Genomic DNA, 21,369 nt, shown 5'->3' with positions numbered 1-21,369 from the left:
GGCACTGATTTATCTGATATACTGAACAAAGATTTTAAAATATAATTGAGTGTAATTCTCAGGAGTCTTTTAAATAAGACCATTTGCTCCTGCACAAGCCGCCTTCCCATTTCACTCGTTCCTGCAGTGACAGGTCTGCACTGTTTGCACTGCGGCTGCAGCACTTATGCTGCAAGAGAGCAGAGTATCGCAGGAAGGATTCCACCTACCCTGCAGGAAAAATAAAGGTCTTTCCAAAAATATACATTATCCAGTGACTAAGAAATGAGAATAAATGAACCAAGCCCTGCAGGCTCCCACTAAACACTTATTAAGAGAACTGTCCAATTAGCAGTGCCTGCACTCATGAGTATGGGCAGATCCATGGCCAACCTTGGGTCTAGTTTCACCTTCCCTACTCAGGAACCTAGCAAGTGTGCCCAAACACACCCCTTAAAGCATATGGGGACTCACGTTCACCTGACAAGGCCAGCATGGGCTCCTCAGACCCTTGCAGAAAAAATATCGTTGAGGTGGAGCTTATCATGGCTATAGGGGTTCCAGAAAACTCATTCGGAGCAGGGCAAAACAGGTATTGACTTCATCAATGAGCCCATTGTGAGATTTGGTTAAAAGGTTTAAGTGCCTGCTATCAATACAGTGATTTTTTTTTTCCCCTCAAAGAGTGCATCCCACCACCTCACATGGCGTATTCTCCTAAGATTACTTTAACTCCGATTGGAAGGCACGATGCCCACCTGGCAGATAAAGAAGCTGATGCAGAGGCTGATTGACAAGTAAGATTGTGGCAGGCAGGAATGGGAACCTTGGGCTCTGCTCTCATAGTCACTGCCTAGACTACAGAATTACCACCAGGAACAAGAACAGCTTCTGAAGGTGATGGAAATCATAATGACCTTTCATACCACTCCTTGCAAAACAGAACACCTGTGGACATATTGATGAGATCCCCCTACTCTGAGAATTGGCAAGTGAAGCAGAAACATTTGATGCCCTTAGATTAATTTACACTTCAGTAGGGCTGTGGCACAAAAAAAAAAAAAAATCACTTTGCTGCATGTGTTGTTTCTGCAATTTGAGAGCCTGAGTTGACTTGTCCACAACAGGACGGTGCTTGAAAGAGTGAACTGAGAGGGAAGGTGCTGTGGGCACAAAGGAGGAGGCTGGAGAAGCAACAGATTTCTTAGGATCATAGAATCATAGAATGGTTTGGGTTGGAAGAGACCTTCAAAGCCCACCCAGTCCAACCCCCTGCGAGGAGCAGGGACATCTCCAACCAGATCAGGTTGCTCAGAGCCCCGGCCAACCTGGCCTGGAATGTTTCCAGGGATGGGGCATCCACCGCCTCTCTGGGCAACCTGGGCCAGTGTTTTACCTGGGCAACCTCTTATACAGGTTGATGAAACTATTTGACTGCCTTCTCCTTGGAGACAACAAATATTAAAAAAGATGGTTCACATTCCTCCTGGCTACCACTGGCTATCGCCAATGTCACTGGCATTAACTGGTTTAAATCTTTTACCCTCTTCATTTCTAATGCTACTAGATGTAGTAGATGTCTAATTGATAATGAACTTTCAGTATATGGCTGTAATTAGGAATAAAATGTGTCACTATAAACTGTGTCATGTAAAAGAAAAAATAAAATACAAACAAGAGAAAATGGTCATACATCCTTGTCTACATTATGCGGGAACAGCTCTTCTGAATTACTGCATGCAGTTCTGATATTTCATCTTTGAGGGCTTGAGATGCTGGTGAGGGTTACAAAAGGATCTGCAGAAATAATTTGGGTACTAAAAAATATGAGAGATGCATGAACCTTAATCTAAACACATGGTCACTGAGTAGGGAAACATTGCACCAGGAAGGAATCACTAGGGGCAGGAAGGTTTTCAATGCAGTATGGCGAGGAAAAATAGCATCCAATGCCTGCAAGATAAAGATAGAAATAGCATCTTCAGTTCAAGGCTGCTTTTCTTTCTAGAGGAACCAGGGTACTCAAACAAAACTCAGGAGCTGGAATTCTTGCACAGGGACTCATGCTCTCCAGGAGATTCATGCAGCTGAGGTTTAAAACTATTAACTCATGAACCTCCTGACCATCCACGTAGGATATCTTGAAATGCTTGGCTAGGTTTGTCTCCTTACAGTGTCACCAGGTCTTCTGGGTTTCGATAATAGATAGCATTAGAAATGTCCATCCACCAAGACAAGGGCAGTTTCCCAAGATATCCTGCTATCTTCCAAATTAAAGATTTTTACTTTAAAAAAAAAACCAAAACAGAAGCCCTTCCAGGAACCAGCCCTAAATTAGTTAGTTTGATCTTCCACATAAGAGGAGTGGCTTTTATAATTCAGTCCTTCAAAAGCAATTCATGGATAGCTCTACGTACCTCCCAAGTAACCTCAGAAAACCACACGCACCCATCTTTCATATCTCAGACATGCTCCTTTTCTGCATTCCTTATTTGATCTGGCCCCATGACTTCACAGACAGTTTACACATCTGTACAGTTAGGATGATCGCTGTGACACCCTGAGGTTTTTATCACCACTATGAAAGCTCCTGGCAAGCTGGCGCTGGCTGCTCACTGCCGTTCTGATTTTGATCCCCTGTCTTCACGTCTCAACACACAGATCATAGAATCACAGGATGGTTTGGGTGGGAAGGGACCTTTAAAGGCCACCTGGTCCAACCCCCCAAAGGGACACTGTGGTATTTCTTTTCTTTCACAGTCATTGTATCAAAACAACACTGGCTCATGACAAGCAGCAGCGGGGAATGCTGCAGGGAGTCCTATTCTACCAATGTCATTTCAGAACTCTTCCAATTTTTAATAAACTACCATTTGGCTGTTTTAATCAAGCCCATTCCCATCACTCTGATGGAAATCAGCTGCTGATTTTGTTATCCATATGACCACCTGGGAGGCATAACAAAACACATAACAACACTTACACGTCAAGATAATCTCAAAAAACACACTTAACCACTGCAAGTAGTGGTGCTTTTTGTTTTTCTTGTGCGTCTCAAGGTTTTAGTATCTTTGTATGAGAAGTTCAGCACTATGACTTCAGGAACATCCTCAGCTACTGTCCTGGCTAATGAGGTCTGATGTTAGAATCATAGAATCATAGAATGGTTAGGGTTGGAAGGGACCTCCAAAGGTCATCTAGTCCAACCCCCCCACAAGGAGCAGGGACATCCCCGACTAGATCAGGTTGCTCAGAGCCTCATCCAGCCTGGCCTTGAACGTTTCCAGGGATGGGGCATCCACCGCCTCTCTGGGCAACCTGGGACAGTGTTCTATAAATCTCATCATAAAAAATTTTTTCCTAATTTCTAATCTAAATCTACCCACCTCTATTTTAAAACCATTACCCCTCGTCCTATTGCAACAGGCCCTACTAAACAGCCTCTCCCCATCTTTCTTGTAGGCCCCCTTGAGGTACTGGAAGACCGCTATCAGGTCTCCCCGGAGCCTCCTCTTCTCCAGGCTGAACAGCCCCAGCTCTCTCAGCCTGGCCTCATAAGAGAGGTGCTCCAGCCCTTTTATCATCTTCGTGGCCTCCTCTGGACCTTCTCCAACTGGTCCATGTCCTTCTTGTGTTGGGGGCTCCAGAACTGGACACAGTACTCCAGGTGGGGTCTCACCAGGGCAGAGTAGAGGGGGAGAATCACCTCCCTCGACCTGCTGGCCACGCTCCTCTTGATGCAGCCCAGGATGCGTTTGGCCTTCTGGGCCGCAAGGGCGCATTGCCAGCTCATGTTGAGCTTCTCATCCACCAGCACTCCCAAGTCCTTCTCCTCAGGGCTGCTCTCCATCCATTCTCCGCCCAGCCTGGACTTGTGCCTGGGATTGCCATGACCCAGGTGCAGGACCTTGCCCTTGGCCTGGTTGAACTTCATGAGGTTGGCACGGGCCCACCTCTCCAGCCTATCAAGGTCCCTCTCGATGGCTTCCCTCCCTTCCAGCGTGTCGACGGCACCACACAACTTGGTGTCGTCGGCGAACTTGCTGAGGGTGCACTCTATCCCACTGTCCATGTCGCCGACAAAGATGTTGAACAGGGCCGGGCCCAGCACGGACCCCTGAGGGACGCCACTCATCACGGGTCTCCACTTGGATGTTGAGCCGTTGACCACCACTCTCTGAGTGCGGCCATCCAGCCAACTCCTTATCCACCAAGTGGTCCGTCCATCAAACCCATGCCTCTCCAGTTTAGAGAGAAGGATGTCATGTGGGACAGTGTCAAAAGCTTTGCACAAGTCCAGGTAGATGATGTCAGTTGCTCGTCCCTTGTCCACCGATGCCGTCACCCCGTCATAGAAGGCCACCAAATTGGTCAGGCAGGATCTGCCCTTGGTGAAGCCATGTTGGCTGTCACCAACCACCTCCTTGCTCTCCATGTGCCTTAGCATGGTTTCCAGGAGAATCTGCTCCATGACCTTGCCAGGCACAGAGGTGAGGCTGACCGGCCTGTAGTTACCCGGGTCTTCCTTATTCCCCTTTTTAAAAATTGGGGTTATGTTCCCCCTCTTCCAGTCATCGGGGACCTCACCAGACCGCCACGACTTCTCAAATACGATAGCCAGTGGCTTGGCAACTTCATCCGCCAGTTCCCTGAGGACCCGTGGATGGATCTCATCAGGTCCCATGGACTTGTGCACCTTCAGGTTCCTCAGATGATCCCGAACTTGCTCTTCGAGTACAATGGGCAGTTCTTCATTCTCGCAGTCCCTGCTTGCACCTTCTACAGCTTGGGCGGTGGGACAGGAACTCTTGTCGGTGAAGACTGAGGCAAAAAAGTCATTGAGAACCTCAGCCTTCTCCATGTCCTGGGTAACCAGGACACCAGTTCCCTTCTGGAGGGGGCCTACATTTTCCCTGGACTTTCTTTTGTCCCCTACGTACCTATAAAAGCTCTTCTTGTTGCATTTTATATCCCTGGCCAGATTCAGTTCTGCCAGGGCTTTGGCCTTCCTTACCTTATCCCTGGCCACTCGCGCAGCCTCTTTGTAGTCCTCCCAGGCTACCTGTCCCCACTTCCACCCTCTATAGGTTTCCTTTTTTACTTTCAGTTGGTCCAGGAGCTCCTTGCTCATCCACGCTGGCCTCCTGGCCTTTTTGCCTGACTTGTTTTTCACTGGGATGCACTTCTGCTGAGCTTGGAGGAGGTGCTCCTTGAATATGGACCAACTTTCCTGGGCCCCTCTTCCCTCCAGGGCCGCCTCCCATGGCACTGGGCCCATCAGGTCCCTGAAGAGGCCAAAGTCTGCCTTCCTGAAGTCTAGGGCAGAGAGCTTGCCATGTAGTTTCCTTGCTGCCACGTGGATCTTGAACTCCACCATGTCATGGTCGCTGCAGCCAAGGCTGTCCTTTAGTTTCACATCCCCCACCAGTCCCTCCCTGTTGGTGAGCACAAGGTCGAGCATGGCACTCCTCCTTGTCGGCTCCTCTATCGCCTGCAGGAGGAAGTTGTCATCCACACATTCCAGAAACCTCCTGGACTGCCTGTGCCCTGCCGTGTTGTCTCTCCAACAGATGTCAGGGTGGCTGAAGTCCCCCATGAGGACCAGGGCCTGTGACCGTGAGGCTGCTCCTATCTGCCTATAGAGCACTTCATCTGCTCTGTCCTCCTGGCCAGGCGGCCTGTAACAGACCCCCACCATAACGTCCCCGGTCCGTCCCCATCCTCTAATCTTGACCCATAAGCTCTCTGTCAGCTCCTCCTCCATCCCCAGGCGAAGCTCCACACACTCCAGCCGGTTGCTGACGTAGAGAGCGACACCCGCTCCTCGTCTCCCCTTCCTGTCCTTTCTAAAAAGCCTATACCCTTCCATGTTGACGCTCCAGTCGTATGTGTCATCCCACCATGTCTCCGTGATGCCAACGAGGTCGTAGCCCTGCTCGTGTGCACGCATCTCCAGCTCTTCCTGTTTATTCCCCATGTTGCGTGCATTGGTATAGAGACACTTCAGCTGGGCCCCCGACAAAGCCGACTTGCTGGCTGGAGCAACTGGGGTGCTATTGGACCACAGTTTAGGTTCATTTGCACTTATCTGTGATCATAGAATCATAGAATCATAGAATGGTTAGGGTTGCAAGGGACCTTCAAAGGTCATCTAGTCCAACCCCCCCACAAGGAGCAGGGACATCCCCAACTAGATCAGGTTGCTCAGAGCCTCATCCAGCCTGGCCTTGAACGTTTCCAGGGATGGGGCCTCCACCACCTTTCTGGGCAATCTGTTCCTTCCTCACCTTCTGGATCCTCGGTGCTGGCACTGGCACCATGCTGACAGCCCTTACATTCGTTCTCGTAAAATGTGTACTTGATTAATTCAATAGACTATACTTTCTATTTTGTAGCCGCTGGGGACAAAGCTCCAGATTTGTCACAGTGGAGGACTCAATGTACAAACTGACAGGCCCAAACAAAGGCTTCTGTGGTCTCACCACGTAAGTCCAACATTGAACCTTATCTTCAGCTCAGATGGACTGAAGGTGTCAGAGAACACCGTAACCCAACTAATATGGCAGATCAGTCATCAGATCAGTAAGGCAGCTTCTTGGCAATGAAAAATGCTTCAAGCACAAAGACTCAGAATCCCCGTAAGCTGCAAAACATACTAAGAGGAGAATAGAAGAATCAAGGGTCTATGAAGTATTTTCATATATTACTTCTCATAACCAGCATCAGATAGAACCCTTTACCTGATTCTCCACAAAGATGTTTTAAGACTTGTAACACTTAGCCCAAGACAAAAAGCAAAAGGTAGAAATCAGAGAAATGGCTGATATGTAAGAACTAAAAATAAGCCAGTATGTGACAATTGGTTGACACTGCATCTGAGCGAAGGTTTCAAAGAGCCTGCAGTCCATCTAGTCCTCCTTCAGCTGAAAGTACACAACCCTATGGCTTTGGGGAGTTGCTAAGTGTTTCACTTTTACTCCTTGCAAGTACTCAAAACTTCTTTGGTGCCTAGAAAACCTGCAGCAATGCAATCTGCATATAAATGAAGCTTTTGGTGCCCCAAAAGCCCCAGCAAATAGAGATCTCTGTTGGGCATCTACCAACAGCAATATTAGATGCCACAAACACGATCCACACTCTCAGTTGTACCCAGAAATTGGGTAGTATATTAGACTGAAATTTTGGAGAGGCTTGGCTCCCAAATGAGTGGACAGACAAGAAGGAAGCAATGTGGCATTGGCTGGAGTGGGTGTTTGGTCAATTCACACTGCTGATGTGGCACTGGACAGCAGAGCCAAGCAATCCCAAATGATCCCCTGTCCCTGGAAACATTCAAGGACAGGTTGGACTGGGCTCTGAAGCTGGACGAGCTCATGAGATCAGATTTTATCTCCATGGACTGATTCTACGCAATCTGAAAAAGTGCCTCATGCACTGGGATGAAAAGTCTTGGTTAGCTTGGTTACTCTGGCACAGTGGAGCTGTCTACGACCACAGTAGGGCTCATTTTCCAAAACTCTGTAATAAACTCCCATGGACAGTAAAAAAAAAAGAAAACATTCCAATTGCAAGCCACATCTTAACTTCGTACATTAGTTCAGGTCTGAATCAGTTCCTACTGATATCAGATAACATTCTTCGTTTCTGTCCTACTCGATCCTTCTCATCCAATGTTTACTCTTCAGTGTTCATTGGGTTGGATATGGCCACTACTGTCACGAAGTCTGTCCGTCTTGCAATTCTAATGCACTTATTCTCTCAGTGTGCCTTTGCTCTGGAAGTCCTTCATTTTCATCTAATAAGTGACTCCTGCAGAATGAGTGGTCAATGCCTCCACACCAGGTATTAAGTTACACGATTGAAAGATAAAGAGTAGCTATAGAACAGATATGTGTTGATATCACATCTGTATGAATTAATATTCATCTATATACATATAGATATATAAACCATATAAGCTAATGAAAAGCATATTAATATTCATTTCAATGAACATCTTTAAACACCAAGTCTTTCACAAGGAGGTGATAACACACAATAAACTTCAGAGTCATGCACTGCAATGTATTTACTGTGCGTATGCTGACATATAATTAGTTTTGTGCACTTTGGATGTCTCTCTGGAGACATGTGAAAATATACAAGCAAAATCAGGTTGGTAAAATGGAGTCTGCAAGTTTTCAGTTTGGTGGAAAGAATTATTCATTAGAGGAAGGCTTGTTTTCAACTGATATCAACAGCCTGCAGTTGGGTGTCAGGTTAAGACTCCCAGGAGATGTCTAGTGAAAACACAGTAAGAAAGGTGATCAAAGGTAAACAGTAAACAATTCATGACACAGCTCTGCAGTTATTGCCCACACAGTCTCGCCTCCAGTCTCACCTCCAAGTTTATACAGTTCTTTTTTATTCTGCTGTATTCTCAGCTTTCAGACAGTAGACAAATGGCTAAATAATATAATGTATGAGCAGGATATGGTGCAGCCAGACTTATTCCTAACTCAAAAGCCCCATCTTTCAGATCCACAGCCATTAACATGACAAGGACTTGTAAATTTTAGAAACTCACAACTAGTAGGTATTTTACAGTCAGGGGGTTTGGTTCCCAGTCCAGCAATCAATGATGGTTCAACTGTCTCTGTCAAGGGTGCCTAGAGGGGGAAACCTATAGTTATTAATTCTCCCATCTCTTCAAGAAGATGTCTTTGTGCCACATTCAGTTCTTTTTTACGCCAAGTGCCTAAACTGAAGATTTTGCATATACAGACGCATGCATAGACAAAAAAGGCAACAAAATCAGAGATAGATAGACAGATAGATAGATAGACACACTCATACATACATACATACGTACAAAGAATGAACCATTTTTTCCCCCACTCTGAGTGAAAAACTGCAGCTCAAGCTGGTTCTTTTAATAAAGAACCTTAACTAGTTAAACCAGCCAAGCAGCGTGTGGCACTCATACAGGATCACATTACAGGGAAGAGCTGTAACAGGAACTGCGGATTGCTTCGGTCCAGTGAGACTGGATGATTTTTGGCAGGTCAGACTCCGCACTTCCGCTCGCCTTTGAAACGCTATCAGCTCCGCAGCTGTAGTGGTGTATGGTTACCAAAATGATCATATTTTAAATAAAATATGTAATTTATCCAGAGATAGTTTTATTTAAACATAGACGTCAAAATTAATTTTATTAAAATTAATTTTATTTAATTAATTTTATTTTTTCTTTAACTTACAGTGTTTCTAAGATGTCCTGCTACATATTGAACTTGATACTACACATGACTCAGGATTTTTAACCTCTACAACTGAGGTCCAGGAAGATGCCTCAAATACTTGCCACATGTCTGTACTTGGATTTATGCAGATGGCCTGCATAAATGTGTATGCCACTTATTTAGAACTCTGTATGCCACAAAGTTCTTTAGGCACAACTGCAGCCAGTTTTCTGACTATACACATGGCTCTTCATGACCCTTCAGATAGGTGTCAGTCAAAATGATACTACTACAAATTAATAAATACAAAAACTGCAACAGCACATGAGTGCTTCTAATGTTTTCAAAATAGTGGAAATAAAGAAAATACGCCGGTCTTGTCATGATAGAACGCTTTTCCCCTCCTATGCCTTGGAAAGATTTCAAGTTAAATTATGTTTTCTTAGAATACATATCCTATTATAAAGAAAGCTTTGTTCAGATTCTTCAGTGTGCTCTGCGTGCATCAGTACTGTCACGCTGGGACACTGCGCACCCAAGTCGCACTCTCCCACACTGCCACATATTGTCACACAGCTTTGGTGAAGGAACGGAAAGAGGAGAGGCCAGGACACAGAAGTCACCCTCCTGCGTACTGCATGGATGCTTATGGCATTTTCCAAAATGGCACCAAGGCCTTGAAGGGGGCAAACAGCACAGTACTTGGGCATCTCTGGCATCTTCTGTGCCACGGGGAGTAGTACCAAGCAGCCAAAGCAAACTGAAAATCTCGTTTTTCATGCAGCCTGTGTTCACATTTGTGGTTCATACAAAGAGAAATCTCTGTAGTCATTCCCTCCAGTGTTGGTACCTGGTGCCTGTGTCACTGCCACTCTTCACTGCTCCGTCATCCGTGAAATTAAAGGTGCCGGTCCAATTTGCCAATTCCTCTCCATTCTGCCAGCTAAACTGCAGCCCTCTAGCAAGAAAACGAGGCAGTTGATATTTGATATCATGCATTACATTAAGTCTATCAGCATGAGTTCTCATGTCCTTTTTCTTAACACAGAAATGTGACTACGACACATTCATCAAAACAAATAAAAAAATACTAAGAACCACAAGACATCATCTTAGTCATGGAAACAATTAATTTTCAGTTCCCATAGACTCTACCACTACCACTCCTTGGCTGAAAAAAAACACCAAACTCCCCAGCCAAAATGGAAGGCCATAATCATCTGTGCTCATAAACAACATACATATGTGTGTAGCAAGGTGGAAATCTCATTCCTAGAGACACAAGCTCAAAAAAGCTGGAGACTTTTGTGGAAAACTGCAGAGCCAAGGAAGTAAACCCTCCAAACTTCAATTTTACAACTACAGGTGGGCACTGGGTCCTTCCTCTGATTTGCTGGCCATGCTAGCAAAGGGTTTGTCATTTGATGACTTCTCAAAGTCACACGGTATTGCTCCTTCTCCCTGTTTGGGAAAATTATATTTTTTAAGGCAATGAATATCACGATCATCATAACTTTCTGTTTTCCAAACATTCACAAATTCATTCCAAGACCCATGATGCCTGTAGTCTGGAGACTCCACCTCTAGTTGGGCAGAAAACACACGTATTTTAAAAGGCTGGGTCTGAAGAAACATTTGACAACACAAGTCAAATCCTCCCTATAGCTCAGAAGTCAACGAGAAAGAATCTCACAGATTGTTATTTTTAATCTTCTCAATTTTAAACCCATTTCATGAAGCCTGGCAGCTGAGTTGTGAACATTTGGTGCTGCCAATATTGAAAGTTAACTTCCTGGCTGGGCTGTGTGGGGACAGCCAGGAAGCAATCTGCCAGCCCGCTTTGCCCAAAAGAAAGGGCATCCAGGACCCCGCTAGTTTTCTTGGTCAACAGGGTTAGTACAAGGACTGGAGAATCTCTGAGACCACATCCACCCTCTAGTCTAATTGGCAGAGTTATAAGCGTAGGAAATTAAGAAGGAACCACATGGGGTGTTACAATAAGGCATCTTTGCTTCCTGCAGTAGAAAAGCGGGAGTAGCTGTAAACAGCTCCCAAAACATATAGTAGGAGTTTATTTGTTTTGTGTTGCGGAAACATGGGCACATAACTTCTTGTTGTCATAGCTCTTTTAAGACAACCTTGTCTAACTTCATGTATCTGCAGTGCAGGTATTTCCACACGAGCTAATTGTCTTCGTTCTTAAAAATCAGTAGCGACTGGCTCAGTACAGTTAGTTTAGGGAAAGATTCATGCTATCAAAGGCTGGTCTTCACCCTAGGGTGAACTGGTCCATCCCCTAAAGTCCTCCATCAGCAGTACAGGGAACCCAGGGTTGCTTGGAGTGCGGGCACACATGGCAGAAGAATCCCACCACCCAAGAGAAGCGCAGAGCATGTCACCACAGATGTTTTTTCTGACCTAAACCCAACATATTTTTAAATAATTTAATAGGTTTATTCTTGTATGTTTTGTGCCTTTTATTCTTTCAGGGGATTTTTTTTTTTGTTTATTTTTTACTGAAAACAGACTCTTTTGGTAAAAAAGTAGGAGGAAGGAGGGAGAAGGAATTCTGAAGAAGGTAGGGAGCCATTTCAACACTCTAAACTGAGGAAAGAGCAAGCCTCCTAAACTGCCCCCTCCGCTCCCATGCTGCCTCCCACCACAAAAGGTGGGAGAAAATCACTGTGAAAATATTGAAAAAGGCTTCCTCTGAATCTTTCAAATGCATTTCCATAGTGGAAGCGACTATCCTGATTGCCGTAAGCAAAATCAGATGATATCGCACGCTTAGATCTCACATTCAGCTTGGAGAGAGCTGCTTTGGTGATCAGCTTGGAGAATCACACCAAAGGTGTACAGGTTATCCTATAACAGCTATAGGGTAATGCAGCGCTGCGGCTTGTCAGGGAGTCCCATACCTTCTACGTTGCTCTGACAGTTTTTAATCAGCTGAGGCTGCTTAATGTACAACTTCCAAGCAGAATACTGGTGTGAAGAAAATATGAGAAAACTCTCACTTTTACTAAGATACTTTCACTTTAAGGTTTGTTGAAATAAACACTTGCGATTCTCTCCTATGTACCACAGTCTAACACATTTTTTGTCACAGTATAACTGGTATGGAAATTTGGGGTGTTTTTATTGTGTATGTCTTTGTAAAAGACATCTCAATGTATGACCTTAAAAACATATTTTAATTGCTAAGGGCAGCACTGAATGAGACATGGGGAGAGAGAGTAAAAGTGTGGGAAAATCAAGATGGAATTGTACTTTTAAATTGGATTTAAATTAGATATTTAGGGCTTAGATATTTACTTGCAAACTGAAATAGAGCGTTAATCTAGACAAATAGCTGGTGCTAATGTGTCCTTCAAAGGTGGACTCTGCTAAAGCGTAGCCAATATTCAGGCAGATGAAATGAAGAATTAAAACATTCAGTAAAAGTCCTTTCCCTTTGTACATCTTCACTCCACATGTAACAGCTGGAAGGAAAGCCAAGTAAACACACAAAGGCAGAGGGGGGTGAATCTGTCCATAAAGCAAAAGAAATTATAAAACCACTCGTTAATGCCCTCCTCTAGTCAAGTCTTTTTTGGGAACAGTGTGTCCTGCAGCTGAGGTACCAAGTTTAAAGGAGAACATGTACATTTTGGGTAAGATCCAAGAGGAGATCAGGAAGACTAAGACTGAGGAATGGTAGACACGTCTTATGATGAATAGCTTAAAATACTTAGCTTTGAAATGGCAGACTGGGGGATCTAACAGAGGTACAAAAATATCCGAGGAGGGCAAGCAGGGGTCTGGGTATGACACTTCTACGTGGTAAGGACAAAGTTGAGTTGAGCTTAGGGTCAGGAGCAAGCTAAATGTCCAAACTTGAACCAGACAGGAAAAGGGGATCAGATAGCGTTGTTCTTCCAACAAACAGCAACCCACAGACTTACGTATACACAAAACACACACCCAAGAAACACTACAGAGCTCGGGGAACTGTGTCCCTCACTGCAAGTCTGCAAGACTGAGACCAAGCTGCTGCATGGCATTTTCTGGAGTGATGGTGCCATAAACCTCTTCCTCTTAGTAAGAACAACTTCCATTAATAGTGGGTTGTAGTATTATGACTGAGAAGAAATCAAGGATGAACATTTAAAAACACTGACCTGAATTAATTCTGTTCCTAACAAGATTACTGAGAGTTTTACCATTGATTTCAATCAGCTTTGAGTTGGGAGACTTCAATTTAAAAAAAAATAAAATTTTCTAATCCTCTCATTTGTGAGTCATAAGTGTTCATAAAAGCTGTCTGGCCAAATTTGCAAACAGCCTGAGAAAATCCAACAGAGACATGAACTGCTCCATCAGTATATTTCTTGGGCATATTATGGCAGTTAAATTCTAACACATTCACTCTCAGCGCTAACTACATTTTAACAGGTAAACAAAGACGAGGTAAATTAAGCTCCTGTGAATCAGAATTGCAATAGAAAAGCGCGTGCAGGATGGAAACATAGAAAAGGAAGAGAAAAAGAAACAGAACAAAAAAGAGTGTAAGGAAAGATTAAAAGAAGGAAAGAAAAGCAGAGGAAATTACATAGACAAAGAGGTTTTCTATGTAATTTAGACAGTTTATGTCAAAGAGTTTAAAAAAAAAAAAACAGTTAATTTTAAGCTTGGGATCATTACCAATGATCCAATGATTACCAGTGGTGGAACTTAGCCATTTGCTCAATTTGCCCTAATATTACTTCCTTCTAAAATTAGTACGTTTGCCCAACGCGTGACGCTGATGATGACAAAGAAGACTTTATAAAAGGTGTAATAACCAGAAACACTCTTCGTGCAGAGATGCTGTGTTTTGCACATTCACTGTAAGCAAATTTCTCATCCATCGCGGGACTTACCCCTAACAAATAAAAGTATGAGCAATGTTGTGCCTTGCGTTAGGGAAACTCAGTTAAGCTGGATGTCTTTAGCACAAAAGACCTTGAGTTTCAGGTAAATGTCGAACCAATACTTTGACCCTAACTGGTAACTGTAAATGTTGAATCAGTATGTGGTCAAATAAACACTGGCATAATGTAAGAATAGCAGGAGGGAGTGAAAAAAACCCCAGAAAATTAACAAACCAGCAGTAATTCTGAAGGGCTTGTCAAGACCGGCTGTCGAGAAGCAGCAGGAAGCAAAGCAAAAAGCCTGTTGCCGCAATTCAAACAAGAAACAACTCCTGCACAAGTGGAGGTTTTAATAGGATGTCAAACAATTATGAGGTTTTTGAACTGTAAGGCAGGAATGAACAAGTGGATAGACTGCAGCAAGAAGCTTTATACCCATGCTGCCCTCACACTGAGGTCCCATCTCAGGAGTGTCTCATTGCCTTCCTACAGCGTGAAGTCAAGGTGAAAATTCAGCTCAGACAGGAAGGCAAGGCTTTTAAAAGGGCAGTATTGTACTGCTAATAAATGGTGAAGAGAACCAAAAGACTTCAGGCATGGCTGGCAGTCTTGTCTGGGCTCTAAACAGAGAGCTGGCCATGACGAGGTACGCAGCAGAATTTATTCAGGAGAGACCCATGTGCTTTCAAGGCATAAGAGCAAGTTTGGTGCAAGTGGCTGAGTAACACAACGATGAGCACCTATAGGTAACCTATAGGTTACCCTGAGTGGTAATGGGGGCACCACACAGGAGATTCAAGGAGAGGGCATGGAAGATCACCTCCAGTGCCAACCCATTCCTCAAAAACCACCAGCTCATCTCATTTAATCCCAGCCAGCGGGCTATTTCCACTCATCTTTCAAGGTGACAGCTGCCACTACCCCCATCCTGCACCTACGGGAGGCAGACTAAACCCAAAAGCAAGCAAAAGCAGTTCTCATATTCCTTCTCTCTACGCATTCTCCCTAGCAAAGAGGCCATTAGCAGGGGACAGCAATCCCAGCTTTTGTGGCTCTGGCTCCTGTGTAAGTTATAAGCTAACAGTATGTACATTAATTCCGAAAACATTGTTAATAATTTTATAATCTTATTTCTACAGGCCTGGTCCTTGTGCTGCACTACCCTGTTACATACTACCCAAACACAGAAGCCATATACAGTCCCTGCCCTGACAAACAGATCAGCTCACGCACAGGCTTCCTAAACTCAGTGGAAAATCACTTACTTTCACTGCACTTCCGTTTCCACATTTCATAATTTTTGTGCCCTTGAGAGGAGGAACTGAAGACCTCGGTGTTAAATGATCACGCTACTGACTTTTAAAATGGACAGTGATGCCCCTAGCCTACTAACAGGGATGTCACAGAGGTATTGGAAAGTCAGATGGTTAATCTTGCTGAAGATCCAGTTCCTTCCTTCTGCAAAACAAGGCAAATATGACTCACTGTGTCCACAGGGTGTATGGAAAATAAAACTAAACCAGTGGTATGCATGAATGACCTGCGGATGAGAGTGATTGAAAACACTCGCTAAAGTGGATCAGAGAGCAAGAGGAGGTTGGGTAAGAAAGGGGAGTATCAGGAGCCTCCAACGTGACAGACTGCTGCACAAATGAAGACAAGCACAAGAGCCAACAGAGATAACAGTAAGAGGAGTTTTGGAGAAAAAAAACAAGCATGTGGGTTTTTTTTGTGCAAGCCAGAAACAGCAAGTTTATTTACACTGCACTTGAAAAGACATTAGATGGGCTTGAAAGGAGTAAAGCATCCACTGGATAACAATGAGATGCTAAGATCAAACCCAACCCAGTAGTTAGCTTCTCTGTCCAAAAACTCCCCTTTCCTGACAGGAAGCCCAGTCCCAGTCTCTGAAGACAATGAAGTTAGATGACAAGAGAAAGGCAAATGCTTACTCGAATAGTTTAATATCACTCCAGACACTCCAGTCCATTTTCAAATAAATATGGAAGACAAAGCAATCCAGAAAGACAGAGCACAGATGAAAGAAAGAAATGTATATCTGCCTATTGCAGTCCAGGTTCAATTAATCCGTGCTATAATGCCAGAAAAATATCACGTATGCGCTGGCCTCTTTCCGTGAAGAATCCATGGGCACAACCCTACCACGTACAGTACAGAAAAATAAAACATTTCTGGGGCCAACTCATGTACTTGAGGAAGATGCTCCCCTTCTTACGTGAGTCCATAATAAAATTCACGTTTACATTCAGTGGATGGAGAGCTGAATCTGACTAGTCCAGTCTAGAAAAATACTTATTTCTCCAGTAAAACTAGCAAAATGCAAGTTTTAGTCTGGGTATATACACTTACACACTTTTGCTCACCGCACTAATAGAGACCAATCGTTGTCTCAATGACCTGTGGCTTGCCAACTTGACTGACGGTGGGTAACTGCTGAGCTGATTGCTTTCTTATTGGGAAAAAACCCTTAGAAAAGGTTTTGAAAATGTATGAAAATATGTGGGACAGAAGGAATGGTATATTCACAACAAGAGAAAGAAATGAAATAACAGAGGTCCCATGAAAAACAAAATATAGATGGAGGATGTGGGAAATGGGCACATCTGGTTACACCACACACTTGGCAATAAATTATTATACCAGGGACAAGCTTGGCTCTACGTGTTAGAGGGAAGCGGTAGTAACAAAGCGGTGGAGGAGTGTATTTTGACTAGCACAAAGAGCAAAATTGGAAACACAGGTGGGAAGCTGCTGCATTATAACTACTACTACACAGAAAAAAAAAAAGGTTTTGTTTCATGTAGTACATTTCACATTTGGGTTAAACCTTGTATCAGATATTCACATGCAACACCTGAAAAACCTGATCTAAAAATCACTTCCCAAAAAAGATAAAATAGAATCAACACCAACATTCAACTAGTCTGCTTAAACATGATGAAGTGTTGACTAGGGCACCAAGGATATCAAAGGATACCTTTCAAAATAATACAGTGTTTCCTTTTCTCATCTGTGACTGGAAGATAAACATCCAAGGAGTAATAGATAATCAGTATCAATTCATTTTTAATAATTATTGTAATTACAATATTATTATTTGGAATAATTGGGAGCAACACAAAACCCACAACAGAATGAGCTGACAGTGAGGCAGGTTGTTTTCTTTTCAAGCAAAAAGGCCAATCAGGTCCCAAGCACAGAGATTCACAGGAACTCCCCAGTATTTTAAGATACCGGGAAATTTTGACATTTGAGATGGTAGCTCGGTGCAAAGACACCTGACGCAGCATGGGTACCATGACCAATCTCGCCATAGCATCAGAGATCTGAGTGAGCTAATTGCTTTGCATCTCATGTTTCCAAAACTAATATATTTAGCACCAGGTCAAGTGCCCCTACACTGAGCTATATTCTTCTGCGTAAACATACCCACAAAGACCCAATTGCTTTGAGAACGTGTGCTGAAAATTTCAAGCAAAATCCCATTTATAGTCAATGTGTCTGTACTCAGTATCAGCCACGGGAGTGGGCAATATTCCTTCTCTCCATGCAGAGAAGTGGAAGGCGCAATCTCCTCCTACCATTTGTGCCAGCCCTCCAAACTGTTGACTGCCCAATATTTTCAGCTGTGAAAAGCCTCGCCTTGGCTGTATTTGTTCTTATGGAGAGTGCTAGGAAACTATGAGTAACAGAGATTGCTTTTAAGGTTTTCATCATGAGAACTAAAGCATAAAACTAACTAAATAAAGAGGACGTGGAAGGGCAGTGGCTGTCTGCAGGGCGGATGAAAAAGCAAAATGGATGCAAGCCATAGAGGGCAAGGACGCCTCAAAGAAATGAGAGGTTAAGTCCACAGTTTGCCTGAGGGAGGCATGGACTGCTGAGCAATGAATACACTTGAATTAAAAAATGAGAAATGAAATGAAAAAGCAATGAAGGGTAAGGACGAGGCACAGAGAAAGTAAGAAAATACAAAGCTTTGCACAGCGATTATATCTGAACCAAATTTAGCAAGTATAAGAACGATCAGGAAGCTCCAGTCGGGTCAAAAATAAAAGAACAAATTACCAGGAGGTCTGCAACACTGGCCAAGGAGGTCAGCGGTCAAGGATGTCATCGCTCACCCCTAGGGCTGTGGCAGACACAGGTGTATGTATTCAAAACCAGAAGACTGTATTCTGGGTTTGGCTTTCCACAAACCTAGGTAAGGCTGAACTTTGCACCTACCCACACGCATAGCGGGCAAGCAGCTAATTGTTTCAAAACAGCGTAAAACACGTTGGTGGCAGGTTATAACAGAGATGCTTTTGAAAGGAATGTCACAGGTTTTAAACCACTTTGCATGAAAGGGCTTTGAATCACAGGTGCTGAATGCTGGGCATTTGCAGAACTCAACCATCACTTTGTCATACAGAGGCAACAGATCTGTGTGAAGTGCGGAAAGAGGAGTTATCCTAGATATTCAGCCAGATATTCAAAAAGAGCTGTTTGCATGGACAGAAGTAGGCCTACATCCCCACCCAACAAAGTCAGAGACTGAAGCAAGTGTATTACGTAGAATTAGGATTTAAGTGTCTCCGTATTAATCAGTGAGGATAACGACCACCTTTTTGCTGGTGAATGGGACACCTATAATTCACCACTCCCGGGCAAGAATAATGTACTGTTGTCCAGCTCTGCAGCCTTAGCACAGGAAGGACATGGACCTGTTGGAGAAACTTCAGAGGACACCACGAAGATGATCAGAGGGCTGGAGCATCTCTCCTGTGAGGACAGGCTGAGAGAGTTGGGGCTGTTCAGCCTGGAGAACAGAGAGGCTCTGGGGAGATTTTATTGCAGTTTTTCAAAATTTAAAGAGGACTTAGAAGAAAGATGGGGAGAAACTTTTTAACCAGGCCTGCTGCAATAGGACAAGGGGTGATGGTTTCAAACTAAAAAAGACTGGATATAAGGAAGATATTGTTTACGCTGAGGGTGGTGGAGCACTGTCCCAAGTTGCCCAGAGAGGCGGTGGATGCCCCATCCCTGGAAACATCCCAGGCCAGGTTGGCCGGGGCTCTGAGCAACCTGATCTGGTTGGAGATGTCCCTGCTCCTTGCAGGGGGGTTGGACTGGATGGGCTTTAACGACCCCTTGCAACCCAAATCATCCTGTGATTCTATGATCCTAAGAACTTTCTGAAGAGCTCCTACAGCCCAGCATGATTCAAGACAAACCAACCACTCCTCTGCAGCGTGGGCTTCTGGGAACTGGACTAGGGACTGCTGGGTGGCCACCGCCACAGTGACAGTGGCAAGTGTCTGAAGGTCACACTGTAATGACTCACACGCCCTGTGGTTTGAGCTCAGGAAGGACCACGCTGTAACACACTAGGGAATGACATGCTCAAGATAACGCAATTTGCACACGTAAAATACTGAAATAACCGACTTTCATTACCTTAATTTACTGTAAGCTGGGGAATGGAGAAGGACTGGCAATTCACAGGCCAGATCAGCAGGTGTTTTTGACATCTTAACAGCAGAGGTGCAACACAAGGATGCTAGAAATAAAGCAAGTCTAGAGGGAGCAGGGATTTAAACCCTGTCTGTTTTCTGCGTCAGAGCCACAGAGAGCACTGCCAGGGAGTGAAGAGAGGAAATAACCTGCTCTTATGCTCTGGTACTAAATTTCAGCCGCTTGATGCTTTTATTTAAAAGCAAATTAAAATTATGAGTCAGGAAAGAACTCCAAGTAGCAGAAGGTAAGATTTTGGTTTCAGGACACTCTTCACAATAGAAGTCTCTGTTGCAGCCTGTGGTAGAGCTGTGATTGATTGCAAATTTTTGCAGAGCATTAATTCACATGCCACGTACTTGTGAGCTCTCTCCTTTTATCTGACGCGGGAAGACAGGAGCATTATGCAAAGAAACCAGGAGCAGCAATGAGAAAGGGAATGGGATGACCAGGCAGCTGAGTTATCCATCCACTCCCTGTTTGTTCTGCCCCCTCCATCCCATTGGCATTTCTCCCCTGAGCTCTCCCCCAGCACAGGCTCCAGTGCTCCTCAGACCTCACGGGGAGCTGATTCAGCTCCTTGTCTCTGCAAGGTTAGTAAGGCATGACGGGGATGACAGCACCCCAGACCCCATCCCTCTGAGGGAATATCCTGTAGCAAGAACAGCATGGCTGGAGTCTTAGCTTCTCCTGCTACGCTAGACTAGATCTGACCACTTTAAGATGATGGCCACATCCCATACATACATGCATTGGTGTATCCAGCTTCAAGACTTTGCTGTCTCCTGAAGTTTCCAGTGCTCTTCTCCTCTGAAGAAAAGCAAAAAAAAAAACAAGACCTGCTCTGCAGTCCTGTCAGGGATTCAGCGAGGTGACTCATGGGTCGCATGTCATTTTGCTGGGATACTTCACACTGGTTAGAAACGGAGGGGGGACAGAGCTGTGTGTTGGAGGGATGACTCATTGGGCGACCTTCAGCTTACGCCTCTTGGGAAAAATACGTAAATGGAAAGAGACATTAAGCATTGGAATAGATGGTCTTAGGTTAGGGTTAACACCTTCACAGGGTGTTACGAACAGGCCAGAGGAGCACATGCCAGGTATGGGGAGATGCTCTCGGCTGACACGAGTGGGCTGTAGTTCCTCAAGAGCCCAGCTTATGATAAAATACAACTCAGGCCACAGGCAGCCTCCGTGTCCACATTGCAACTGCTGCTGTCGCTGGCATAAGTAAGATCTCATCCTGTCTTACAGAACTGTGAAGACTAAATGATCTCTCATTGTGTAATCCAGTTTTATTTCCTGTGAGTTTATTCCTTTTTTGCCCATCCTGTGAAAAAAAAATTATCATAAGCTATACTTCTTCCACTAGTAAGAAAAGGGGTAAAAGATGTCTGGGGACTGATTTGCAACTGCTGAATAAAGGCTGCTTCAGAAATACCAAAATGGTGGTATAACCTCGAGTTATGAGAGTCTGATATTAATTATAGGGTACACACACATAGGAGTGATGTTTTATTCTAATTTAAAAGATGTAAAGCTTTCAAATAATGAAGGCTGCCTGCATGGGAAGGTTTGCTGTTTCTTGCTGTGTGATTCTTTGAGTTATTGTACATGCCTCCTCTGACAGACCCCTGGGTAATCTTTGTTTAAAGTCTTTAGTAGCTTTGAAAATGTGTTCTCCTCACTCGGCTGAAACAAAAAACAGTTTTAAAGGGGCAGATGCTCTTCTTCAATTGACTCTCACCCTGTGCAGAAGT

At 44.2% G+C, this 21,369-nt stretch overlaps 1 protein-coding gene across 3 annotated transcripts in view; it reads right to left on the bottom strand.

The window, feature by feature from the left end:
• ST8SIA5 (ST8 alpha-N-acetyl-neuraminide alpha-2,8-sialyltransferase 5) overlaps positions 1 to 21,369 on the bottom strand; it is a 72,646-nt gene that overhangs the window by 24,362 nt on the left and 26,915 nt on the right. For 2 of the 3 annotated variants that reach the window (XM_086771008.1, XM_086771009.1), the window contains exon 3: positions 10,051 to 10,158. The exons of the other annotated variant lie outside the window; for it this stretch is intronic. In XM_086771008.1, the coding sequence (XP_086627134.1) occupies positions 10,051 to 10,158 (108 nt within the window). The remainder of the gene's footprint in view (positions 1 to 10,050; positions 10,159 to 21,369) is intronic. 3 annotated transcript variants of the gene reach the window in all.

Source organism: Chlamydotis macqueenii, chromosome Z, assembly GCF_036417535.1.
Source record: "Chlamydotis macqueenii isolate bChlMac1 chromosome Z, bChlMac1.mat, whole genome shotgun sequence".
Classification (NCBI taxonomy): Eukaryota; Metazoa; Chordata; class Aves; order Otidiformes; family Otididae; genus Chlamydotis; species Chlamydotis macqueenii.
The sequence above is the reverse complement of the archived record's forward strand: the minus strand, read 5'-3'. Positions and strand labels throughout refer to the sequence as shown.